General features: G+C 37.1%; 1 protein-coding gene across 7 annotated transcripts in view; it reads right to left on the bottom strand.

The window, feature by feature from the left end:
* The window catches only part of POMT1 (protein O-mannosyltransferase 1), a 45597-nt gene that overhangs the window by 9680 nt on the left and 9381 nt on the right, over positions 1–26536 (bottom strand). For all 7 annotated transcript variants that reach the window (XR_458357.3, XR_008915348.1, XR_008915349.1 and 4 more), the window contains 11 exons: positions 25261–25326; positions 25078–25171; positions 24657–24812; positions 19430–19560; positions 17524–17619; positions 15953–16045; positions 6953–7049; positions 5034–5126; positions 4209–4329; positions 2957–3054; positions 1737–1850 (listed from right to left, as the gene is read on the bottom strand). Coding sequence is in view for 4 of the 7 variants with exons in the window: in XM_007475175.3 (XP_007475237.1) it covers positions 1737–1850; positions 2957–3054; positions 4209–4329; positions 5034–5126; positions 6953–7049; positions 15953–16045; positions 17524–17619; positions 19430–19560; positions 24657–24812; positions 25078–25171; positions 25261–25326 (1159 nt within the window). In the remaining 3 variants the exon portion in view is untranslated. The remainder of the gene's footprint in view (positions 1–1736; positions 1851–2956; positions 3055–4208; positions 4330–5033; positions 5127–6952; positions 7050–15952; positions 16046–17523; positions 17620–19429; positions 19561–24656; positions 24813–25077; positions 25172–25260; positions 25327–26536) is intronic.

Here is a 26536-nt window from a genome sequence, read left to right as displayed (position 1 = left end):
GCAATAACAATTTTCCATAAGTTTTCTGAAGTTAAATGGCTCAAATTGTGACCCTCTCTTTTTCCCCTCCCCCTTCCTGGAGCTGGTAGGCAATTTGATCTGGGTTATACATGTATTATCATGTAAAACATATTTCCATAAGATAGTATTTGTAAAGCTTTTTGCAAACCATAAAGCACTACAAGAATGCTATTATAATTTTTAAATTTTTATTTATTGTTTCAATTATTATCACAATTTTACTCTCCTATTTAATAAACTCTGAGGCTCCCAAGTGACTACAGAATTTACATATAAAATCTTCTAGCTTTGAAGTCCCTTGTAACCTAGCCACCTCCTACCTTGGATGCAAATTTATATTAATAATAGTCTTTCCCCAAATGATAAAGTCAAAGGATATGACCTATAAAAAAATTCAAGCTATCAACCACTATATGAAAAAAATTATCTAAATCATTATTATAGAAATATAAAGTAAAGCAACTTTGAGGCTCCAATTCCCATTTATCATCTGGTAACTGTAGCAAAATGGAAAAAAAAAGATAAAGGAGGGGCCTCTGGGAAAACAGACCCATTCATGCCCTGAACTGATACAGGCATCCTGAAAAGCAATCAGGAACTATGCTGTTCATGCCACCCTCTGGCCCAGCTATGCCATAATGAGGATATATGCCCGAAGAAATCAAAGAGGTAAAAGACCAGTATTTACAGAACAATTATTTCTGTATTCAGTTCTTTTTGGGGTAGTCCTAAAATCAGAAACTAAGGGAGTAGTGTCCATGTACTGGGAAATGGCTGGACAAACAGTGGTGTATGAATGTACTGGAATATTACTGTGTCATAAGAAATAGTGAAATAGACAATTTCAGAGGAATCTTTGAAGAGCTTTATGATACAACGCAGAGTGAATTAAGAACTGGGAGAATCGTTTATACAATAATTAACAGCATTATAGAGAAAGACAACTTTGAAAAGCTGGTGTTCTGATCAATGCAATGATAAATCAAGAACTGGACAAGAAGGTGATAGACTTAAAATGCAGAAAGAGACAGACATTTTCAGACATAAGCAATGCAGGAATTTGTTTCATTAGCTTAATTTTATGGAAGTTTTTTGTTTCTCTGTGTAAATATGCTTAGTGGTGGTGGAGGAAGTATAGTTGGAGGGTCAAATTAATTAAAAAAAAAGTATAAGAATAAAAGGCATCAATAAAGTTCTTAAAATGAAAAAAACAAAATGAAAAAACTTCATTCCATGTTTAGTAGGAATTGTTCATTCTTTGTCACCCAAGCTTGTACATTAAAGAGAGCTATAAACTTTTGCTTTGAGAAACTATTAGTTCTGAGAAAGAACTGTGGGGAGTAGAAACACAGAAGAAAAAACATTTCCTTGATCCCATGGGTCAATGGAGATATGATTGGGGATGTAGACTCTAAATGATCACTCTAATGCAAATATTAATAATATGAAAATAGATCTTGATCAATGATAAATGTAAAACCCAGTTGAATTACTTGATGGCTATGGGAGGGGGGAGGGAGGAGGGTAGAGAAAGAATACAAATTATGTAACCAAGGAAAAATATTCTAAATTAATTAAATAATATTTAAAAAACACTATAAATTCCGAACACAATACTCAACCACAATGGAGTTCTTAAAGAAAATATGTAGCACTAAAATATTCATATAATTTGCTAAAACTGCATCCAGTATCCCTTCCATTCTCCCACTTACACTGGTCCTAGGATGTAGCCAGTAGGCCACATTTGTCTCCAACATGAGCCATTCCAGGGGTGAGGAGCTGTACTTGTGCTCAGTTTCTTCACTCCTCAATGTCAGCATCTTCCACTAGAATAAAGCAGGTCAATTAAATTTAAAATTATAATTTAATTACTATCATAATGACCAAGAAATTGTTCATGGACATCTTGGATCATTTTTCACTAGTTAGTTATTTTATTTTATTTTTTAAACCCTTACTTTCCGTCTTGGAGTCAATACAGTGTATTGGCTCCAAGGCAGAAGAATGGTAAGGGCTAGGCAATGGGGATCAAATGACTTGCCCAGGGTCACACAACTAGGAAGTGTCTGAGGTCATATTTGAACCCAGGACCTCCCATCTCTAGGCCTGGGCTCTCAATTCACTGAGCTACCCAGCTGCCCCGACTAGTTAGCTCTTTTAAAGGTGTACTGGGTACACACTCTGCTGTTCACATGGGCTTAAGGTTCATTCTAGACCAGAGGTATTCAAACTCAAAACTGAGTGGAGTCAAACAAATTACAATGTAAAGGAGACATGTTTAACAATGTATTTTAAAATATAATTTCAATATAGTTTTCTAAATCAATATGTGCCAGCAGGAATCCATTTCTAGATTATACAAAAGGGACAAGCAAGACTGAGCATTAGGCAGAGTAAGGAGCATTAAAGGCATTCTAGACATGTTGGTTCTAGACCCAACTATGTCCATGAACAAGCTGTAAGTCACTTACCTTCTAGGAACCTTGGTTTCTTATCTATAAACGGAGGAGAATGTATAGACTGATGATGTCTAAGAGGTTCTTTTCACCTCTCACATTTCATAATTTTGGAATTTTAACAATTTCATCAGTTGAAAGAGCTCAAACATGTCCTTTGGAAAAAATGTATTAATTATGGCACATTTACAATAATTCTCCATTCTTAACTATCATAAATCCTACCTGCAGAAGCTCAAAGCATCTATGCAGCAGAATTTAATTGATGGAGCAACAAAGGTTCTGCTCTCTATTTCTAATCAAAAGGAAAGGGGAAGACTTGGAACTTCTGGATCTTCAGTTCACAGATTACAAGACAATAAATTATTTAAACAAAGGCACAGAAGGTAATGTAAATGTAAAAAAAAAAAAAGAGCCAGAATTAGTTAGTACCCAACAAGCAGATGATGTTTCCCAAGAACCCGTAGGTCATTTACCTGTAGTTCTGTGAATCTGGCCATAAAACTGAGGTTTTTGCTGATGTCAATCTGAGTGGGGGAGTGCAACTCCAGTTCCCTCTCCCTCTGCTCCTGGCCTGAAATTATTAAAAAATGATTAAGGTCAGTCATCTATGAGAAGAAGTTGTTAATGTTCTCTTTCTAAAAAGTTCACCTCAAAGAACTGGAAATTGAGGGGATGTTCATCAATTGGGGAATGGCTGAACAAATTGTGGAATATGTTGGTGATGGAATACTAGTGTGCTATAAGAAATGATGAGCACGATGATTTCAGAAAAAACCTAGAAAGATCTACATGAGGTGATGCAGAGTGAAATAAGCAGAATCAGGAAAACACTATTCAGAGGAACAGCAAATTATATGATGATCAACTGTAAAACTCTTAGCTACTTTCAGGAATACAATGATGTGGGATAAATCTGAAGGATTTATGCCAAAGAATGCTCTACACCTCCAGAGAAAGAACTGTTAGTCAGATGCAAATCAAAGCATACTATTTTTCACATTGTTTTTTTTATGTTTTTTTTATGGTTTTTTTTTACATGAGTATTCTCTTATAACAATAATCAATATGGAAGTATATTTTGCATGATTATATATGTACATATATATAATCCAGATCAAATTGCTTGCCATTCCCAAGAGGGAGTAGGGAAGAAAATGAGATAATTTGGATCTTATAATTTCAGAAGGTGTTATGTGGAAAATTATTATAGGTAATTGGGAAAATAAAATATAATATCTGTTGGATAAAAAAGGAAAATTGTAACTAATTAAAATTTAAAAAATTTTAAAGTCCACCTCCCTTGGCTTCCAAATAACTAGTGAGTCAGCCATGGACAAAGCTGCATCATTCAAGGTAAATTCCCCTCTGGTAAATTAACAACTGAGAAAACCATCATTTATATTTCACTCATGCTTAAAACCCATCTGGTATGGAAAGAAATCAGGTGCCCTCCCAATGATAATTAAAAAGACCTTTAGTTATTTATGGTTTTAGTTCTCTTGTTGGACACAAATGTTCTGAGATTTAAGTAGAAATAATGGGAAAAAAGGCAAGCCAATGGAATGTAAGTGTTCAGCTTTCCTGTTTTGTTTTCTTTTTTTGTACCAAGTCCTGTATAACTAAAGATACAGAGTTTTCCCAAATCAGGTTAACTGAAATAAGGCTTTCATTACAAAGATAAATCAGTTATGTCAATACAGAATTCATAACTCACTCGGGCCTTACTTTTCCCATATCGGTGTTCTTCTACATTCCATACCATACTCTGGTGATAGCCTCTGGACAGTTTTTCACCAATGATCTCCAGCTGCCGATAACCCCAATCAGGTAATGATGCCCCACTCAGCTGGAAAGGGAGTGGGAAATAAAAATAAAAGAAGGTACTAGAAAAGTTTCACAAATTTGCCAAAATTGGGCTAAAGTATCATTCCTTTTCAATAATTAGTAAGGGGTACATGGAGAGCCAAATCAAAAATTAATTGGAAATAAAATAATATTATTCTCCAAAATCAGTTAAAGAACAAATCATAGAAACAATTAATAATTTCATTGAAGAACATGACAATGACTCTAAATGATCACCCTAGTGTAAACATCAACAATATGGAAATAAGTTTTGATCAAAGACACATGTAAAACCCAATGGAATTGCATGTTGGCTATGAGAGGGGGTAGGGGAGAGAAGGGAAAGAACATGACTCTTGTAACCAAGGAAAAATATTCTAAATTGACTAACTAAATAAAATTTTCCATTAAAAAAATCTGTTATATGGAATGACTGTATAGGGGAAGAGGAAGGGAATACATTCAGAAATAAAGGATGATATAAAAACGAAACATTTACTTTAAAAAGAGATTTTTAAAAAAGAAACTGCCATCTTCAATTTCACAGAGGAAAGAAAGAAATCTTGGCAAAGTCTTCCCTTATTTTTATCCGCTCTCTGCTTTTTTAGCCTTTAAAAGTATTTTCAGCCTGAAAATTAAAGAAGCAGAAATGGAATATCTCCAGCTTGGGAAAACAGAGAAGCCCTTCAATCATGGAACTCTTACCTTTAATACTGCTGAAGTGTTCACGTGCACAAACTGAACTTCTGACAATATGGTCTTCCATATAGCTGAATCTGACTCACGGTTTACAATATCCTAGAAAAACCAGAATTTATTGCATTACCTTTGTTTCTCTTCTTTATAGGTATTGAGTGATTTTTATAAGTAGGAGGCTAAAAGGCCTTATCTGAGAAAGTCAATGAGACATGCTAGAGAGGGAACCAACCTCAGAGTCAAGACTAAAGGGTGCAAGGCTTTCTGCCCTGTACGAGATGTGTGATTAAGCAAGGCTCTGAACCTGTCAGTATCCCTGGCAACTTCCTCAGACATAAGTTTCAAAGCAGTCACTGTTCTGCAAAATTAGAGGAAGTTTCCTCCTCAAGAGTTTCCCATATTAATCAAATGTACAGTATTTTTAAATAAAGGCTAAAATGAAAAGACAACAGGTAGTTCTTTTTGCTACCACTAACATCAATCCTACTACAAATAACAATACAAACCACTCAGAAGTGACAATTCTCAATGGCTATACAGTGTCCCATGGCCCACCTTGGAAAGCATAGGAGAGGACATTTTAAAGGTTCCCCCCCCCATTTTACATTTCTGTAGTATATTTTCACAAATGGAGCTCAAGGTGCTGAGCCATTTCAAGAAATTAAACATTTTTAAGTATAGAAGTGGGAGTAGCAAAAATCTAGGTCAGTTGCTATCAATGTTTATAAGCCTAAACTAAGAGTAGCACCTGCATGACAACACAATGATTCCTAAAGTTGGATTTAACTAATTACTTAAATAGATGAGCATTTGGCAAGAGAGAAAATATTCTGTCCCTTTCTTTTAGTAACCTTGTTTCAACTCAATTCTCCAAACACCTCAAAAGAGAAAATAAATATACTTCACGAATGAATTCATGAATTTTTAGGTAAATGAGTCCAACTTTCAATTAGAACTATCAATCAGAATTCTTCTTTGTATATAGCTCACAAATTGTATAACACTTTAAGGTTGGCAAAGACCTTTCCTCAGAATAATGCAATGATGTAGTTAAGGAAAGTATTATTAGTCCCACTTTACAGATGAAGAAATCGAAGCTCTAAAAAGTCAAGGCTCACACAGCTCATGTGTTAGACAAAATTTGGACCCAAGTCTTTTGATTCTAAGTCCAGTGCACTTTCTACATACCAAGCTGCCCCTTCAAGGTGGGTTCAAGTGTGCTATTCAACATAATTTTAAAGGTATTTCCTGAGTGCTCACTCTCTGCCAGGAACTGGGCATTGAGAATATGGAAATAAAACTGAAAGTCTCTCCCTTTGAGAAACTTATCATCTACTGGGGAAAACAAAATACAAATCAATATATATAAGAACAGATACAATTTATAATTGGGGGAAAGAGGTAGGAAACTAGGATTCTATAAGATGGATGAAGAGTATTCCAGGCGTGAGGGATGGCTTGTTCAAAGGCCCAGACATAGGAATATTGTTTCCTGGGGATCCAAAAGGCTAGTTTGGGGAGAGCATAAGTGCATGGGAAGGAATGGGAAATCCATTCAGAAAACAGAGTGGAGCCAAACTGTGAAGGGCTTCACACTCAAATATGATTGTTGTATTTAATCCTGAATAAGAAAGCATTGGTTTTGGGAAGTACTATCACCTTTAATAACAATTTTATTAATTTATTAACAAAATACACTTATTTGATGTAGAAGATGTAGAAGAAAGAGTTCTGGGCAGGAAGTCAAAACACTATCACTAGTGTAATTCAAGAGCTGGTGATGTCTCTACTTCATTTAGTGGTTTGGGGCAAATCGTTTGATCCCTCTGGGCCCCAGTTTCTTCATGTGCAAAATGAAGAGGGTAGATTAGATGCTTTCTGATGCCTCTTTCCCTTCAACCATTCAAGAAAATTCTATTTCAACTCACCACTCTCCAAAGGTTCTGTGCTGGCATGGAAATATTATAGTCGATGTAACAGGAAATTTCTTGAGAATGTGGACTCAGAGGTGCAGCAACATCGTGCCTGAATCAATGAAGACAATACTTAATGGAAAAATTCCTCAGTACTGATTTAGATGGTCCTTTGCCCATTTTAAAATAACTCTGGAGAACATCTGAGATGTAAGAAAAAAAGTCTGATTTTCAATAACAAAGAATCAGCCTCAGGAAAAGCAAATAAGCCGTCTCTGTTGTACTCTGTTGAGGGTTGGTAAAGAAGGCAGTATAGAAAGTTTGAGAGAAGAGATGTGTAATGGCCACTGAGGAGAGTGGGACTGAGAATCAATTAGGGGGTTAAAAACTCTGACTTGCTTCAGTGAGAGCCCAGTTGAAGTTCGTAATGTGTAATGGCTCTAGGTAGCACAATTATAGGACCTCCTCTATCTCCATTTAATAGCACTTAAGTAGAAGAAGAAGTAAATGGTGGGAGTAATCCAGAGTTGGTCTTTGTTAAGTCACAAGGGTCAGTAAGGCAAGGGGGATTATTATAAGGCTAGGAATGGGAAGAAAATGTAGCCAGAGCAAGTGTGATGGCCTGGGATAGTCCTAAAGGCAAAAGGGATTAACTGTCATGGTGAGTACAAAGAACAGGTTTATGAAGAGTGAGATATAATGAGAGTTAGAATGACAAATAAAGGAATATCAGAAGACGTTTTCCCCCATGACATAAGGTTGGGAACTGATAATGATATAAAATCAAAAGACATCAATATGTCATTTGAATCAATAAAGTTCAAAATAAGAATATAACAAAAGAGTCAAATGTTTTATTAAAATATGGGTAAATTACATCACTAATGTAAATTATATAATAACATTCTCATGACTTGCCCTATCTAGTCATTATTAAAAAAAAAAGGAAACAAAGTCAACTTTGATATGACCTATCCTCAATGAGCTATGCGGGCTCCTTGTTTTTAAATATAATGATACATTTTGTTTTGACACATATATTTCCCAATGAATAAGCACACAACCCTAACTACAAAACATACTCCCTGATGGGGGCAGCTGAGTAGCTCAGTGGATTGAGAGTCAGGCCTAGAGATGGGAGGTCCTAGGTTCAAATCTGGCCTCAGACACTTCCCAGCTGTGTGACCCTGGGCAAGTCACTTGACCCCCATTGCCTAGCCCTAAGACGGAAGGTAAAGGTTTAAAAAAAAAAAAATCTTTAAAAAACATACTCCCAGCCATTCCCCAATTGATAAATGGGCAAGGGACATGGATAGACAGTTTTCAGATAAAGAAATCAAAACTATTAATAAGCACATGAAGAAGTGCTCCACATCTCTTATAATCAGAGAGATGCAAATCAAAACAACTCTGAGGTATCACCTCACACCTAGCAGATTGGCTAACATGACAGTTATGGAAAGTAATGAATGCTGGAGGGGATGTGGCAAAGTAGGGACATTAATTCATTGCTGGTGGAGTTGTGAACTGATCCAGCCATTCTGGAGGGCAATTTGGAACTATGCACAAAGGGCGATCAAAGAATGTCTACCCTTTGATCCAGCCATAGCACTGCTGGGTTTGTACCCCAAAGAGATAATGGACAAAAAGACTTGTACAAAAATATTCATAGCTGCGCTCTTTGTGGTGGCCAAAAATTGGAAAATAAGGGGATGCCCATCAATTGGGGAATGGCTGAACAAATTGTGGTATATGTTGGTGATGGAGTACTATTGTGCTCAAAGGAACAATAAAGTGGAGGAATTCCATGTGAACTGGAACAACCTCCAGGAAGTGATGCAGAGCGAGAGGAGCAGAACCAGGAGAACATTGTACACAGAGACAAACACACTGTGGTATAATCGAATATAATGGACTTCTCCATTAGTGGCGGTGTAATGTCCCTGCACAATCTGCAGGGATCAAGGAGAAAAAAAACACTATCCAAAAGCAGAGGACAAACTGAGGGAGTAGAAACACCAAGGAAAAGCAACTGCCTGACTACAATGGCTGAGGGGACATGACAGAGGAAAGACTCTGAGCGAACACTCTGATGCAAATACTAACAACATGGCAATGGGTTCAAGTCAAGAACACATATGATACCAGTGGAATCACGCGTCGGCCACGGGGGGTGGGAGGGAGGAAAAGAAAATGATCTTTGTCTTTAATGAAAAATGCATGGAAATGATCAAATAAAATACTATAAAATTAAAAAAAAAAAAAACATACTCCCTGAAAGAAAAAGTTAGTTTGATTATGATCAGAAAGGATGTATCCTTTTACTTAGATAGTATATGATACTCACACTGAATCTGACCAATTTCGTTGTCTTTCAAAGCTGACTTTAATCACACAGTTGCAAACATCATATGTATATATGTATTTTTCTTAAACCCTTTCCTTCTTAAAATCAATACTGTGTATTGATTCTAACATAGAAGAGTGGTAAGATTAGCAATGGGGATTAAGTGACTTCCAAGGGTCATATAGTGGGAAGTATCTAAGGTCAAATTTGAACCCAGGACATCCCATCTCTACATCTGGCTTTCTATCACTGAGTCACCTAGCTGCCCTCATGTGCATATATTTTTGCTTTTGCTTTCATCACACTTCATCATGTATACAAGTTGTCGTTTGGGTTTTTTGGTTGCTTTAATTTCATAACAAAGCACAAAACAAGAAGCACCTGTGAGATGCCTTTCCTACCTCTTACCCACACCCCAAAGCTCCAAAACTAGAGAACAAATTAGGTAATTAAGGGCTAGAGAAATATAGAAGTCTGTTATCTGTGAATCTTAAAATTGCTCAGACTGTACTTTAGAAGATTTGGTTAAGCTATTCCCCTATTGTAACAATGGAGGTACTTGGTCAGGAATGTATTGAGAACTTTAAAATTACTCCACCCTGCTCAGACAGTGCCTTAGGGGAAGATAAAGTTGCAAATTCCTGATTGAACAATGAAAACTCCCCAATTCATATTTATAGTGAAGCAAAAACCCTAAGCTAGGTGGTCTATTTTTAGATCTACTACAAAAGGGTGCTAAGTACCTATAAAGGTTAAATTAATCACTAAAAGGTCAAGCAACTTACAAAAGGAAAGCTTAGCAAAAGAGATGAGAAATACTCAGAAGATATAATATACCCAGAGAAGGTGAGAACTAAAGAGTGATGAGAACTAAGAATGGGCAGTCCTGGGAAAAAGCGTCTACTATGATTGGTAGATGTGAAAATTTAGGGGAGGCGGCATAAGAGAAAATTCTCTTTAAAAAACTCAGTTCAGGAGTTGAGGATTTCAGTGAAGGACTGGAGCTTGCTTGGGACGATCTTGTGGTGAGTGATAAAGACTGACTCTCTCTCTCTCTCTCTCTCTCTCTCTCTCTTCCCTTAATTCCTTCATTTGTATTAATTAAAATCTCCATAAAACCCAGCCGACTTGGGTATTTTCATATTTGGGAATTTTCCCATGGTGACCACTTATTTTTAATATAAATCAAGACACTAAAAATTATCTTTACAGTTTGACTGAAACCTTTACAGTTTTGGCAATTCACAGGCTTGGCAAACCATATTTTTGCAGTTACATATCCTAGAAACTGGAATGAAGGCTCCCCAAGTGAAAACTTCAAGGAGGAAACATCCATTGCTGCCTCTGTCAAGTCACCCCAGCATCTTGGCTCTGTTTGGGAGTTAGCTATTGGGAATAGTGCTGGGGCATCCTCTCATGTCGCATCAATTGCTTCTTGGAATTTGGGATCAAATCAAGTGTAGTAGGTTGCACCAAAGTCTGCCAGACAGAGCCAGCTCCTTAGTCATCTTCATTCTTGATCAGAAACCACCTTCTCTTGTGGATTCTTGGGGCCTCAGGAGTCTGGGTCAGAATCTTTGTTTTTTTATTTCATCCTTCTCCTGCCCCCATCACTATGTAGTAGTTGTAGCTTCTGGAGTCCAGAATTTGATAGCTCCTTTCTAGCTTCTCCTTCTGGTGACCCTATATCAATCTTCCATTTTTTGGCTGACACCTGTGTCATAAGCCAGCTTCTCCTTCCGAGGTCCTTGCTCTTAGATCAGCAGACTGTGGCTCAGGGCCCTTCTGAACCCAAAAATCCAATTGCTTTCTGCAGCAGTACAGAGCTCAGGTTGGCCAGAACTTTCCAGAAAATCTCCTGTTCTGAGGCGAGGGGCAGAATCTCTAACTTTCTCAGCGGCTTCTAGTTCTGGTTCTCCAGTGCATACTCTTTCTTCTCTGTCAAAGACAGCAAAAACACTGCCTGGGTGTAGCCAGCTTTCTCCCAGTTACTAGTTTATTCAAATTAGGCAATTCTGGAGCCAGAGAAGAGGGGCAAAGAAGTCTTCCTCCTGTAGAATTTGCCTAAGGCTCTGGGGTATGTGCATTGATTATCTTTCCAGTTATAATGCCTCTGGGCCCTCTTCATCCTCCTCACCATCTTTCTCCAGCAGCTGGTTCTCCTCCTCTTCCCTCAGATCCTCCTGGTTTGGGTCTTTCAGGGAATCCTTTCCTTTCAGAAGCTTCTTCCTCTGATGCTTCCTGTACAACTCCCTTTGACTTGCAACCAGCCCCAGGTACAGAAACTTCTCTACTGTCTCAGCCCATAAGCACTTAGCTGTGGTATGACCCAGGACATCATCTGAATCCTGAAACTCTTCAAAGAGCCAGTACCACTAGTTCTAACATTACATATACAAATCTACATTTCTCTGAATTCATCATCCCTTAATATTCCACTATTCACATAACACCTTATTCAGCCATTTCCTGATAACCAGGAAAGTGTTTTATTTCTAGATTTCTTTTTATTATCTAAAGAACTGTTGTTATGATTATTTCTGTACATATAGACTCTTTCTAACCTCTTTGGGGATACAGTCCTAGTAATGGGATTTCTGCTTCAAAGGCAGATTTGGTAACTGTCAATACAAAATTCCAAATTGTTTTCAAAAATGGTTGAAGCAATTCACAATACCATCAGCAGTAAACTAGCACAACTATCTTCTCCTAGGCTGTATCATTCGCAATCACCACTTCCTTTTCTAGGTGTTCAGGAACCATTCTTTTAATAATACATTGTTAAATTTACTTTCATTTTAAAATTTAAAATGAAAGCAGATTATGTAATTGTAATGAACAAACTAGGCCCCAAGAAGAGTTAAGGAAATGCATTTCTCTCACTTCTTTGCAGAAATAGCAGACAAATGGGCATAGGGTAAACCATATTTTAACAAACTTAATTTGATACGCTATTTGGTCTTGCTCTTCTTTATTCTTCAGTTGGCATGAGAGAGGAAACAGATATTTGGAAATGGAGGTGATAGAAAAACAAAAGATACCAATAAAGTGAAAAAATTAATTATAATTAGTGTTTATATATATATACATATATATGTGTGTGTGTATATATATATATATATACATATATATATATATATATAATGCTTAAGTTTTATAAATCACTTTATGTCTCATTTCATTCTCTTAAGAACCCTGGAAAATAGATGTTATTATACCATTTTACAGTTAAAGAAACTGAGGTAGCTAAAAATTAAATGACTTGTCCAAGGCCACATAGCTAGTAACGGCTGTAAGCTGGATTTGAACCCAGATCTTCCTTGACACCAAGTTCAGTGCTCTATCTACTGCACCACTCAGTTGTCCCTGATTAAATAATGTATTCTAGACTTTTTCCAGGAATAGAAATCAAGCCTAATAGTTTACAGACACCATCGTCTTTCATACTGTAAAATAAAAAAATAAAAATATTTGTCCCCCTTCAGTCCTTCTTTGTCAGAGATCATGGACAAAGGCTTGGTAATTACCTCTCCTAGTTTTTTCAGTACTTGCAGTTTCAGGTCCCCTGGGCCAAATAACATGAATCAATAAAAGACATCTAGGCATTCTCCTTTTATCTCCTTATTTATCTCGGTTATTGACTTATTACCAATATTTGTATATGCCCATTTCAGTACAAAGATCATTCTCAACACAGAAAACAGAAAAAAAATAAGAGCTGAGCAGTTTTCTGTTTTCTCTTCAACCATTATTATCCATGAACCATCTGTTCTGAGCTGCCATTCATCCTATCCTTTCTTTCACCTTATCTCCCTCAATGAAAATTTAAAACCACTTTGTTCTCCTTAGCTTTCATCACCAGTCTTTGCTCCTCCAGGATCAAATATTAAACCTTCTGTTAGACAGTTTTTTTTTAAATTTTATTTAATTAGATGATTTAGAATATTTTCCATGGTTACAAGACTCATGTTCTTTCCCTCCCCTCCTTCCACCCCCCCCCTTCCCGTAGCCAACAGGCAATTCCACTGGGTTTAACATGTGTCATTGATCAAGACCTATTTCCCTATTATTGATATTTGCACTGGAGTGATCGCTTAGAATCTACATCCCCAATCATATCCCCATCAAACCATGTGATCAAGCAATTGTTTTTCTTCTGTGTTTCTGCTCCCACAGTTCTTCCTCTGGACGTGGATAGTGTTCTTTCTCATGAGTCCCTCAGAATTGTCCTGGATCATTGCATTGCTGCTAGTAGAGAAGTCCATTACATTAGGTTCGTACCACAGTGTATCTGTCTCTGTGTACAATGTTCTCCTGGTTCTGCTCCTCTCGCTCTGCATCACTTCCTGGAGGTTGTTCCAGTCTCCATGGAATTCCTCCACTTTATTATTCCTTTTTGCACAATAGTATTCCATCACCAACACATACCACAATTTGTTCAGCCATTCCCCAATTGAAGGGCATCCCCTCATTTTCCAATTTTTTGCCACCACAAAGAGCACAGCTATGAATATTCTTGTACAAGTCTTTTTTCCTTATTATCTCTTTGGGGTACAAACCCAGCAGTGCTATGGCTGGATCAAAGGGCGGACAGTCTTTAAAGCCCTTTGGGCATAGTTCCAAATTGCCCTCCAGAATGGCGAGATCAATTCACAACTCTACCAGCAATGCATTAATGTCCCAATTTTGCCTGTTAGACTTTTAAAGCAGTTCAAACTCCCAACTCTTGCTTTCAACATAGTAATACTGGTCTCTGGGCTATTACTTAAATAAGATGTTCCATCTTTTGACTCTGGATGTTTTTACTGGCTGTTCCTCAGGCTGGGAACTTTCTGCCTCCTCATCTGTTAACTATGGTTTCCTGAAAGTTTCAGCTAAGTCCTATCTCTTAAAAGAACCCTCACTCGGTCTTCTTTAATCTTAGTCCTTTTCCTCAGAGATTGTCTTCAATTTATCCTCTTTGTATATTATTTAAAAAAAATTTTTTTAAACCTTTACCTTCTGCCTTCAAATTGATATCAATTCTAAGGCAAAGAACTAGAACAGCTAGGCAATTGGTTTGAAGTGACTTGCTCAAGGTCACACAGCTAGAAAGTGTCTGAGGCCAGGTTTGAACCCAGGAGGTTCAATCTCTAGGCCTGGCTCACTATCCACTGAGCAACCTCACTGCCCCAGAAATAGCTTATACTTTAAGCAGAGATATTCAATACCTGTCTGTGGCAGAAAAGCAAAATATCATATACAATACAGAACAAAGCAAAATTCTTCTTGTTTTCTTTCAGGAAGTGAGATCCTTAGTCCTTTGACTTTATTGCTAGTAGCTCAACCCTTTTCAGAATTCAGCTGCAGCATCTATCTAAGATACACTACTAGCTTAATGAGTTGCCCACCCAACTGGATCTTCATCCTTTTGTATTTTCCTTTGTGGATTATGAGGTCAATTTCTTTTGGGTGGCCATGTAAGTATTGATGCATCATCACAAAATCACTCATAAATAGGATCATTAAATACTCCCTTTCTTATTTAAGTTTTATATAGGATATCTTCCATAACAGTGGAAAACAGCTTTGACAAAGGTAGGAAGTTCACAGTGGATTGCACACTACACCTGAGTTCAAATCCAGCCTCAGACACTTCCTACATACCTGACCCTGGAAAAGTCATTTAATTCCTGTTTGCCTCAGTTTCTTCATCTATAAGGTGGGAGTCATAATTGAATGTTTTAAGAATCAAATGAGATAATAATTATAAAGAGATTAGCATAGTACCCAGCACATAGTAAGAACTATATAAATATTAGCTATTATTATTTGTAGTTAGAAAAGATCCTTAAATAAAGTTATGACTGTAGTTACATCTAGATGAAAGCATTTAAGATTGTGTCACCCTCCTGATCATGTTTTAGGCTAAGGAGTAGAAAGCTAAAAATAGTCTACCTTCCCCATATGTAATAGAAAAACAAAACAAAATATCTTTAAAGACTTAATTGCCCTCCTTGACATGAACCTCAAAAGATTAGGAAAATCTCTTCAAATTCCTTTAGCTTTATAAAAAAAATGTTCACCCTTTTTAAACCTATGTAATGTTTCAAGATTGTCAAGTGCCCATTTTATTTCTTCAGTCATTGTTCAGTGGTGTCTGACTCTTTATGACCCTATCTGGGATTTTCTTGGCAGAGATACTAGAGTGGTTTGACATTTTTTTCTCTAGCTCATTTTAAAGATGAGGAAACTGAGGCCAACAGGGTAAGTAATATGAGGCCAAATTTGAATTCAGGATGATGAATCTTTCTGGCTTCAAACTGGGTACCCAATTCACTGTATCACCTAGCTAACCGCCCATTTCACTAAATGCTACATAAAGTAGAACTTTCCTTTGTCTAAAAAGTATCTTTTTCAAAGTTCAGGGGATATTCTGTACTTCCAATACTCTTGGAGCTGTCAAACAACTAATATAAATATGTTATAATTTTATATACTTTAATCATACCCATTTCTAGACTGAAGAGTTCTAATCTGATTATGCAAATGAAAGTTAGGTGCAACAATTAGGAAAATTAAGAAGCCTGAAGCTGCAATTTCTTCCACCTAATCTAATTATGTCTGAGCAAAAAAGTGAACCTGGAGAGAAACAATGAGAATGGATTGGGAATGGTAAGAGCACTTACGTATTGAGGAAACGAGTGGTAATTCCATGGACCAGCTGCACAATATCCCCATGTCGTACAGGCCGAGGAGGATTGTTCACCACCAACTGATGCCTAGTTAACAGAGAAAAATATTTGTCTCTCTGCCCAGAAGTGGAAGTGAAGTGTCAGGATCGAAATTATGGTAAACTGAGGCACAGAGTTACAAACAATTTCTTGCTAAATCCAATTTATTGGTAAGGCTGGCAATTATCAGTCAGTCACAAGACCAGAAGGTAGGGCTTACTAGCCTTCATGTAGTTTTAGAAAGTATTAGACAACAAAAGAACAGGCAGTATCACATATGGACAAGAATATGAGTGGTTACAATGTCTGAAGTGCCATGGGCAGCAAGAACAAGAGGAAAGGTTGACTGATAGAATCCATCTGCTCACTGGTTGAAAAGAGATAACATTTCTTGATGCTCAACTGCATTCTGTAAGATCTATTAATGGGATTATAGCTCTCTCTTAATTGTACATGGGTATACAAAGATGTGGAAGCAGTGAGGTGGCTCAGTGGATAGTGCGCTGGGCCTCCTGGAGTAAGGAAGATCTGAGTTCAAAGCCAGCCTTGGACACTTACTAGCTGTGTGACCCTGAGCAAGTCACTTAACTTCTATTTGCCTTAATATACTAGAGAAGGAAATGGTAAACCACTCTAGTATCCTTGCCAAGAAAACTTCATGGAAACAAAGAATTGGATAGGAATGAATGACTGAACAACAACATGTAAAGCTGTACAGAGATAACATTTCTTTGCGCTAAGGTGATTTATAGGGCAACTGAATTTTAAACTAACTCAGAGGGAAAACTGAATTTCCAGACCCAGGAACTTCTGAACTTAACTCAAGAGACAAAGTGACATGGTTCAGCTAGTTATAGAACATAATCAATTTCAGAATGGAATCAAATATAAAATGGGAAATCAATATTTTGTTTTCTCAGAAGTTAGTTATAGAGAATAGTTTCTCACATATTAAAAAAAATTTCACAGATATCTTGTTAATATTATTCATCTGTCCAATATATCAAGACTATCTCTCTAATACAAAAGAGGTTTTACTTTCCATTTGTGTGAACAAAAGGGGAATGAAAAGTTAACTCTATGGCAAAACTAAAATAGGTATTTTAAAGTTACAAAAACTCAAATTATAATCCTTATATAAAATGAGGACCATGTTTTCAAGAGGAAAGAGCACTAGATTTGGAGCAAAAAAGATCATGGATTCGAATGTTTCCTTGCCTTTCATTACTTGTGCTGGGCCTGGGTTTCATCATCTGTAAAATGACAGAGTTTGACTAGATAACCTTTAACATCCCCCCTTAGCACAATGATCTTTTTCTGTTTTCTGGGATCTGCATCTCCTCCTAACGACCCAGCAGAAACAGAATTTTCCATTACTAAATTATATATTATGATTATCAAGAAACTATTTTTCTGGCTACTAGATCAAAAAATTTTAATTATGTCTATTGTAAAGAGATGCTAATTACTACAGAGGTCCAAGCACTTGGTGGTGCCCCTGTGGGAGTTTCCTTCAATGTACTCACTTCCCAGGATCTTTTACAATCCACCAGTTATTGACATCTTTGAATGGATAACAGGTCACTTGTTGCTGGTGGGAGCTGCCTCGGCCATTCTCATACCTAGAGAGGGAAGAATGAAGACAAGAACAATTGGATTTTAACCATATTAGCAGCCAAGCTCCCTTTGTTCTCATCTCATTTGAATTAAAAGGTATCCAAGGCATTCAAGTTTAACTTTATTTCACATATTTTCTCCATGTATAGGACAAATTAATAATATAAACAATGTTTTAGTATTTGAGAATAAAGTGCTTTCAAGAATCCTGGATCCTGACTTTCTGGACTTCAAAATCATGCCTCTAATGCTATCTCATCCAGGAACTTCCCCCAGTGCCTAAGGCCTCCTCACTCTGTAACATTTTACCATCCTCTGGGCCTGCTCATTCTGGACTATCCCTCTGTAAGGCCTATTCCCTCTTCTCCCATCAGTGTGTTCCTCTGAGAGCCTCTATTTTTGTGAAGGGGTCCAAGTTAACCTACCCTTATTCCATTCTGGGCCTCATTCCAGATTTTTTGGTCTTTAAAATCACCTTCTCCAAACTCCTGCTAATTTTTAGTTTCCCTTTATGTGTTATCTTCCTCCATTAGAGTGTAAGCTCTTTGATGTTAGAGACCGTCTTTTTTGGGGGGAGCTTTTACTTGTATCATCAAGGTCTATTATTAGCACAGGGCCTGGTATATCATAAGCACCTAATAAATGCTTCTTTCCTTCCTTTAGCTCTCTATGGGCAAAGATTACTCTAGAGGGAATCCCTGAGTGGAAGGAGACTGTAGGGCTCAAAGAGTTCAATTCTTCCATTTTACGGATGGAGGAAATGATCCCTAGGGAGTTTAAAATATGCTCATTAAAATTCATCCTTGTTTATTCATTCAGAATAAATCTGGCAGAATGTCTACCAGGTAAGACTTTGGTGGATTACTTTAAACATAAAGCAAAGTCTTCACTATTTCAGACTAATCACTTAATTAGACAAATGAGTGAGCTTTTTTTAAATTAAAGCAACAACAACAACAACAAACCTTTTCTTCTGTCTTAGAATCAATACTAAGTAGAGGATCCAAGGCAGAAGAATAATCAAGGTTAGGAAATTGGGGTCAAGTGACTTGCCCAGGATCAGACAACTAGAAAGTATCTGAGGCCAAATTTGAACCCAGGTCTTCCAGACTCTAGGCCTAGCTCTCCATCAACTAAGCAACCTAAAAGTCCCCAAATGAATACATTTTAATATATATAACAATGACTTTTTTACTTTTCATTTTTAATCCCTACTGGGTTTTCTGACACAGAGACCATCATAACATTAGCATAACAAAGTTATTCAATAAATCCCTCTGCAAAATTCATAGCAGAAGGGGCAATGCTGATATTTCCCAGCTGTGTGACCCTGGGCAAGTCACTTAACCCCAACTGCCTAGCTCTTACTACAGTACTTCTGCCTTGGAACTAATACTTAATATAAATTCTAAAAGAACTGTGGCAGTAGAAACAGAAGAAAAACAACTGCTTGATCACATGGGTCGATGGGGATATGATTGAGGATGGAGACTCTAAATGATCACCCTAGAGCAAATAGTAATAATAAGGAAATAAGTCTTACTCAATGATATATGTGGAATTGAGCATTGGCTATGGGGGGGAAGGAGAGGGATTGAACATGAATCATGTAACCATGGAAAAATATCCTAAATTAATTAATTAGATAAACTCAGTTTAAAAAATATATCAATTCTAAGACAAAAAGTAAGGGTTTAAAAAAAATTCATAGCAGAGCTGGAATTTTTTGTCAGTCTCCAGGTTCTATAAGGCAAATCTTCTCAAATGCATTTCTGAAATGTTTCTCTATCTCAAGCTGTAAAATCCAGTTGTTACCTGATAGGGTAAGTATTCTTATGTGAATGAAGCCAGCAGGGCATGGGTTTACCCAAAACATTTCTCAAAGTGATCTGGGAGCCATAGGCTACCTCTAGTGGCTGGCCTTGTGTAATCCGAGCTAATCCACCCTGAAAAAGAAAAGGAAAAATTTCAACCATAGATAATAATTATTTTGTAAAAGAGGCTTACAAAGTCATTCATTTGTAACTAGCTGAGATATTCTGAGGCTGAATCTTGTCTTCTTGGATTTTGTCAACTACCTGAGGAAATTAGAGTAATAAGATTTTATGCATCCACATATTTCTGATATTTATCAGTAAGTTCTGTTCTGTGAAATCAAATGCCTTTCTTTTTAACCCTTACCTTTTGTCTTAGAATCCATACTGTGTATTGGTTCTAAGGCAGAAGAGTGCTAAGGGCTAGGCAATGGGAGGCTAAGTGACTTATCCAGGGTCACATAGCTTGAAGTACCTGAGGCCAAATTTGAACCCAGAACCTTCCATTTCCAGGCCTTACTCTCAATCTACTGAGCCACCCAGCTTCCCTAAATTGAATGCTTTTTAAAAGTAATCAATAAATAGTGAGCACACGACTATGCATATTTGTTGTAAAGGCTTTGCTATTCTCTATTTTTTTAGTAGGAGAGGTAGGAGGAGGAGAAAACAAATGCTTATTTTTAAAGAATTTTAAAATAAAAACTAAAAACAATGCAATATTGTTAATTCTGCCTCTTTCAAGTCAATTATAGGATAAAAAAGATGTGGTTTGTTGTGGAAGACTATCTAGGAAAAAGCCTGGTTTTTTTTCCCTTTAATACATGTTATTAATGCATGTGAAAGTGATGTTCAAAAAAAATCTGCATGACTATTTGCACACCTACAAGATGAGTCTAAAGTATAAGCAAATATAGAACAATACAGTACAAAGATAAAAAATTCCAAAAGATATATTAGAAGCATCCTACCCTGAAATTGCCCAAAGCAGCTACAGAACAGAATATCTAAAAGAGCCTTGTCCTTTACTCCTATGCCAATCAGAATGCTTTAGAAATAAAAATGAAGAACTTCATACCAAGATGAGTGCCCTTAAGAGAAGGCAAACCATTCAATTCTTATGCATATACTACAGCAAAACCCTAAAGTTTGTATCAGATTAAATAATTATCAAGAAATCCAGTGAGAAACTACAGTAAAGAATGTTCCACTTCAGAACTACATAAAAAGGGGGGTGGGGAGGAGTGGGAAAGGAGAGACAAGAACTGAGTAGCCTCCCATCACAACCAGAGATCAGAGATATGCTTCATGGAGGCAGCAAGAGCAGAGAGCTCTTGAGGGCAGAGCAGACTCAGGGTGGTCAGAAAGTCCTCAGGTGAGGTTTGCAAATAGTGGATATCTTTCATGGTCCTCAAAAAAAGATATCCCAAGCTCAGGAGCTCTAACATCCCTAACACTGTGTTCTGAGATACTGGAGAAGGTCCTAACGATCCAGCATTTGGTACTTCGAAGATCCAGAAGGAGAGAACCCTTGGAGGCAGAGATAAGCACAGTAATCCAAGAGACCCAGCGCAAAACCAAAACAGAGCTGACTACTTCACCTAAAAGCATAGCAGGGAGAGGAGTCAGCTGTGGCACACAGCCCTAATGCAAGACTTAAAACTGGAAAAATAAGTAAATCAAAGAAAACACTACTCAACAGCAAAAATCGATTTTTCCCAAGGATGATGCCTAGAAGAAATGAAGCAAGAGATTAAAAAAAAATATGTAGTAAGGAACGAGAAAGAGAATAAATAGATATAGAAATGGAATCCTTGGGGGCAGCTGGGTGGCTCAGTGGATTGAGAGCCAGGTCTAGAGATGGGAGTTCCTAGGTTGAAATCCGCCCTCAGACACTTCCTAGCTGGGTGACCCTGGGCAAGTCACTTAATCCCTATTGTCTAGCCCTTACCACTCTTCTGCCTTAGAACCAATACACAGTATTGATTCTAAGATGGAAGGTAAGGGTTAAAATAAAAAAAAAATGGAATGGAATCCTTGAAAACCAGAATAAACACCAAACCAATCAATTATTCCCTGAGATTTCAAGGAATGTTAAAATGAAATTCAAAAATTGAAGAATAGAAGAAAATATATGATAGCTACTATCAAAAACAACTGAACAGGAAAACAAGGAGAAAGAATTCTAAAAACAGTAGATTATTTCTCAGCCTTGATTGTTAAAAGGTCTGGATATAATATTTCAAGAAATCATAAATGAAAATTACCCAGGACTATTAGAATCAGGACAATGTTAAATATAAGGAATTCAATTACCTTCTCTTAAAAAAACAAAAACATGGCAAAGTAGGGACACTAATTCACTGCTGGTGGAGTTGTGAATTGATCCAACTATTCTGGAGGACAATTTGGAACTATGCCCAAAGGGCAATAAAAGACTGTCTGCCCTTTGATCCAGCCATAGCACTGCTGGGTTTGTACCCCAAAGAGATAATAAGGAAAAAGACTTGTACAAAAATATTCATAGCTGCTCTCTTTGTGGTGGCAAAAAATTGTAAAATGAGGAAATGCCCTTCAATTGGGGAATGACTGAACAAATTGTGGTATATGTTGGTGATGGAATAGTAATAGGCTCTCAGTAACCGAGGATGACGATTGTCTTTGTGCGCTTTCATCTGTGATGTAGATGAGTGTGCACAAAAACACTTGTGGTGATGGAATACTATTGTGCTAAAAGGAATAATAAAGTGGAAGAATTCCATGGAGGCTGGAACAACCTCCAGGAAGTGATGCAGAGCGAAAGGAGCAGAACCAGGAAAACATTGTACACAGAGACTGATACACTGTGGTACAATCGAAGGTAATGGACTTCTCCATTGGTGTCAATGTAATGTCCCTGAACAATCTGCAGGGATCTAAAAAACACTATCCACAAGCAGAGGATAAACTGTGGGAGTAAAAACACAGAGGAAAGGCAACTGCTTGACTACAGGGGTGGAGGGGATATGACTGAGGAGAGACTCTAAATGAACACTCTAATGCAGATACCAACAACATGGAAATGGGTTCGAATCAAGAACACACGTGATACCCAGTGAAATCGCGCCTCGGCTATGGGAGAGGTGGTGGGAGGGGGGAGAGGGAAGAAAAGAAAATGATCTTTGTTTCCAATGAATAATGTTTGGAAATGACCAAATAAAATAATGTTAAAAAAAAAACAACCCCAAAAGGAACAATTCCAGGAATGTCATAGCCAAAACCTACTCTTCTGTATCAAAGGAAAAAATACAGCTGGTTCTGGAAAGAAGGAGCTCAAGTATAGGAATGATAGTCATAATCACAAAAAAAAACTTGGCAAGCTTTATTAAAAATAAGAGATCTTGCCATACAATGTTCCAAAAGGTTTACTACCAAAAATAATATCTTGCAAAGCTGGGTAGAACCCTGTGGGGGAGGGGAGAGGATGGACCTTTAATCAAATAGGGGGCTTTCAAACAACATTTCTGGTGCAAAAACCACAGTTGAGTATTTACTTTTGTAAGAGAAAGGAATATGCAAAAAGAAGAAATGGCAAAAGAGAGAAAATTAGATGCAGTGTAGCAAGAAGCAGCCCATGTGAGGGAGAGGCAGGAAGGAAGAGACCCAGGATTCCAAAGAGAACAGAGGCTGAAGAGAACTCAAAAACTGCCACTTCAGCTCTGACTCCTTCAGCTGAGAGCCTGACCTGAGGCTCTCGGTGGCTGGAGATCCCCTCTGGCCCCTCTCGACAGTTTCCTAGTGAACCCCTGAATTCTTGCTCAGCTCAACTATTATTGATTGGACTTTGAAAAAAAGTTATCTATTGAGAAGATCCTCTCCAAGGATTTTCTCCACCTCTCTGGCCCCAATTTGTCGTGAACCCCAGCAATTTGACCAGAGTAGCACAGGAATAAAGACAATCAGCAGCTGACCAGAAAGGAGGTTGAGAGCCTGGACCCCTTAAGAAGAGGGGGGGAGGTCAGTCTGCCAGCTTTTAGGGATTCCTGCTACCCACTTTCCTTAACCAAACTTTAATTTTTTCCTTCCCTGAATGGTTCTCTATTAAAGTGTCACTATTAGGTCAGATCTGCCTATTTTCTGACACCAAAGAAGGGGACTGGAGATTGGGGAAAATCATACTTCTCCCCAAAGAGGAGCATTAGCTCAAGACTAGGGTTGAGAAGTGGACCCAACTAAAAAGGAAAGTGTTAGTTGGGGAATTGGGAGGATTCAGAAGCAAGAAGATCTATCCTGCCTCTCAACAACAGCTAAGATCAAGAAGAGAAGCAGTGAGTCATTTCTCTAGAGCCCTCTCCTCCATCCAGTCCTTAACCTCCCAACACCATTCTGAGGAGACATATTCTGTCCCTCAGAGAGACAAACTCAGGTTGCCTTCACCAAGGGGAAGAGGGGGAAGATCAACCTCTTCTCCCCTCTCATTCCCTCAACCCTTTCTCTCCCTCTCTTCAATTCACCAGTGTAGGGGGGAGTAACTTCCTTTCCTGGCCTGTATTACACTTTGAAATACAAACATAAGAGTCTGGAAAAACCTAGGAACAGAATAAGAACTTTAATGTCATCAAAGGTTACTAAGATAGGTAGCAAAGGGAGTGGAGAAAGGGAGAATTTGGAACTGAAAATACATGTTTGAAAAGTGTATTAAGGGTGTTAAACAAGAGAAACAGAGGTCTGGAGGTAGACTGGTTATTAAAAGGCTTTAAGAATGGGATGAGAAAGGAGGATAAAAAGAGAAATATATTAATATAGAAAAGAATAGAAAGATAAAGGAAGTTGTGAGGGGAAGTGGACATCAGATGAACCTCATTCTTAGCTGAAATAAACAAAAAAGAGGGTTGAACACACACTTGCACAGTTTGATGTAGAAATAATATCAAACTCAAAAGCCAGTGAGAAAAAAGAAAAAGGGAGTTCGGAAGGATTATACCATGGAGGTAAAAGGCACAGGCAAAATGGATTTCCTGATTGCAAAAAGAGGGACTAAAAGGGTTAAAAAAAAAAAGAAATGGTAGATTACCAATATTATATGCATTTTTACATCAAATTATCATTTAATAAAATATGTATATGGAAAGCACTTTGCAAACCTTAAAATGCTATATAAATGTTAGTTATTATTTAAGTGACGGTTCCACGGGACAAATTTCTGGATTGTTATTTTAATTACAGTGCTATTCCTTATTTTTTCTTCTTACCTCCAAGCTGGCTTGGAAAGCACTAGACATAATTTGATCATGGGGTCCAGAGCGGTATAATACAATCAGATGAATGTAGAAGAAAGATAAATACATAAATACTGGTATGATCAACAAAGCTACTCCTCTGGCTAGCAAATGACAGAATACACAAGCCTGTAGGAAGATTTAAAAACAAATAATTATTTCTTCTTGTCAAAGTTAAACTCTGAATTTCTACTATGTCTACTAATTGTATTCTTCATTTGGGAAATATAAAAAGCATCAACTTTAATTAAAAAAATGTATAAGTATATAGACCATTAAACTGCTGCATTAGAAGCAGCTAATAAACACTCACACCAGAATGCTGATATATTTTTGTGTTACTATGTTTTCTAGCCAATAAATTTGTGATAACAAATGGATTTTTATTACCTACATTTGATAAAGCTTGGTCTCCAATCAAGTGCCAGGCATGGACTGAAGCAATGGTAAGTATCAGTATATAAGTGAAAAGGCCCATATATTTTACCCTGAAAATATATCATAAAGAAATAAAACTGGGATATAAAAAATAAAATGGGGGAGGCAAATCACAACTACCCAAAAGAACTGAACTTACCCAACTGCACAAGAACTAGAAACTCCAGTCAGTATTAGCCAAAACCACCAGCTCACAGAAAATGAGCTAGGATGAGAGAACAAAAACATAAAAATAGTCCTCAAACTGCAGCATTATCAAAATTACATCAAGATCAAAGATGATACAGAGGGGGATTTCTCTGGATTATTTAGACAGAAATTAACATCAGATACAACAAATACTTCGCATCAGTCTATACCAAAAGCTATCCTTGAAGAATTTTTCTTTGTCAGGATTCCCCCAGTTGGGTATAACTTAGAAAGGAAGCAGAAAAAGTGCTTAAAGAAGTGGATTACTATTTATAAAGTCAACTGCCTGAGTTAGTTAAAAAAAAAAAACACAACAACTTAGAGTAAGAATATGATAGTGTCCCAAAAGTCTTAGTGTATTTTAAAGTTTTAATAATTTTAGAAGTATAAACAGTACAAACTTACCAAAAAAAAAACTTTTGAAAGGTTATTTCAAAATAATGCTGCTTCTTAAAAAAATTCAATATAACCACCATTTTGTGATATGCATCACACTAGTCAATTTTTGACTTATGATAAAAAGTCTCTTGGAGATAGATCAGGTACCTAAGATCAAGCAAGAAGACCTCCTCTACTAATTCACTAATCTGATAAAATGTCATGCAGAAACTGTCATACATGCAATGCATAATGACAGGATGCCACATCTTGTTAAAAATTTAAAAAAATATTATTTAAAAGACATAAAACTAGATAAGTACAAAAGAAATTTAAAAAATTAAACATCCAAATTAGTTTTTTTGTAAGTTTGCAGGATTTATACTTTTGAAGATACTAGTGCTTAAAATTGCACTAAGATTTGAGGGAGAGGGAGAAAGAGAGGGAGAGAGATATCTAAAGGGACACCCATATACAAATAAAGACCACACAGGATATGATTAACACATGGTCAAAGTTTGGAAGGTGTAAATAATATGCACTATAAAAGAAAGAAGAATATGCACATAAGTGATGTCATTCAGTCTTGTTCTGATTCTTCATGATCTGTGAAACAAACTGCACATGGGGTTTTCAAAGTAAAGATACTGGAGTGGTTTGCTTTTTCCTTCTTCAGTTTTTATGCAAGCAAGGGTTAAGTAACTTGCCCAGGGTCACATATCTAGGTAAGTATCTGAGATCAGATATGAACTTGTCTTTCTGACTCCAGGCCGGGTGCTCTATCTGCTATACCACTTAGCAGCCCTTATCTAATATAATTTGAAAAATAGCATTAATTTTAGCAAGGA

This window comes from Monodelphis domestica, chromosome 1 (genome assembly GCF_027887165.1).
Source record: "Monodelphis domestica isolate mMonDom1 chromosome 1, mMonDom1.pri, whole genome shotgun sequence".
Lineage (NCBI taxonomy): Eukaryota > Metazoa > Chordata > Mammalia > Didelphimorphia > Didelphidae > Monodelphis > Monodelphis domestica.
Note: the sequence above shows the minus strand (reverse complement) of the source record. Positions and strands in the feature narration are given on the sequence as shown.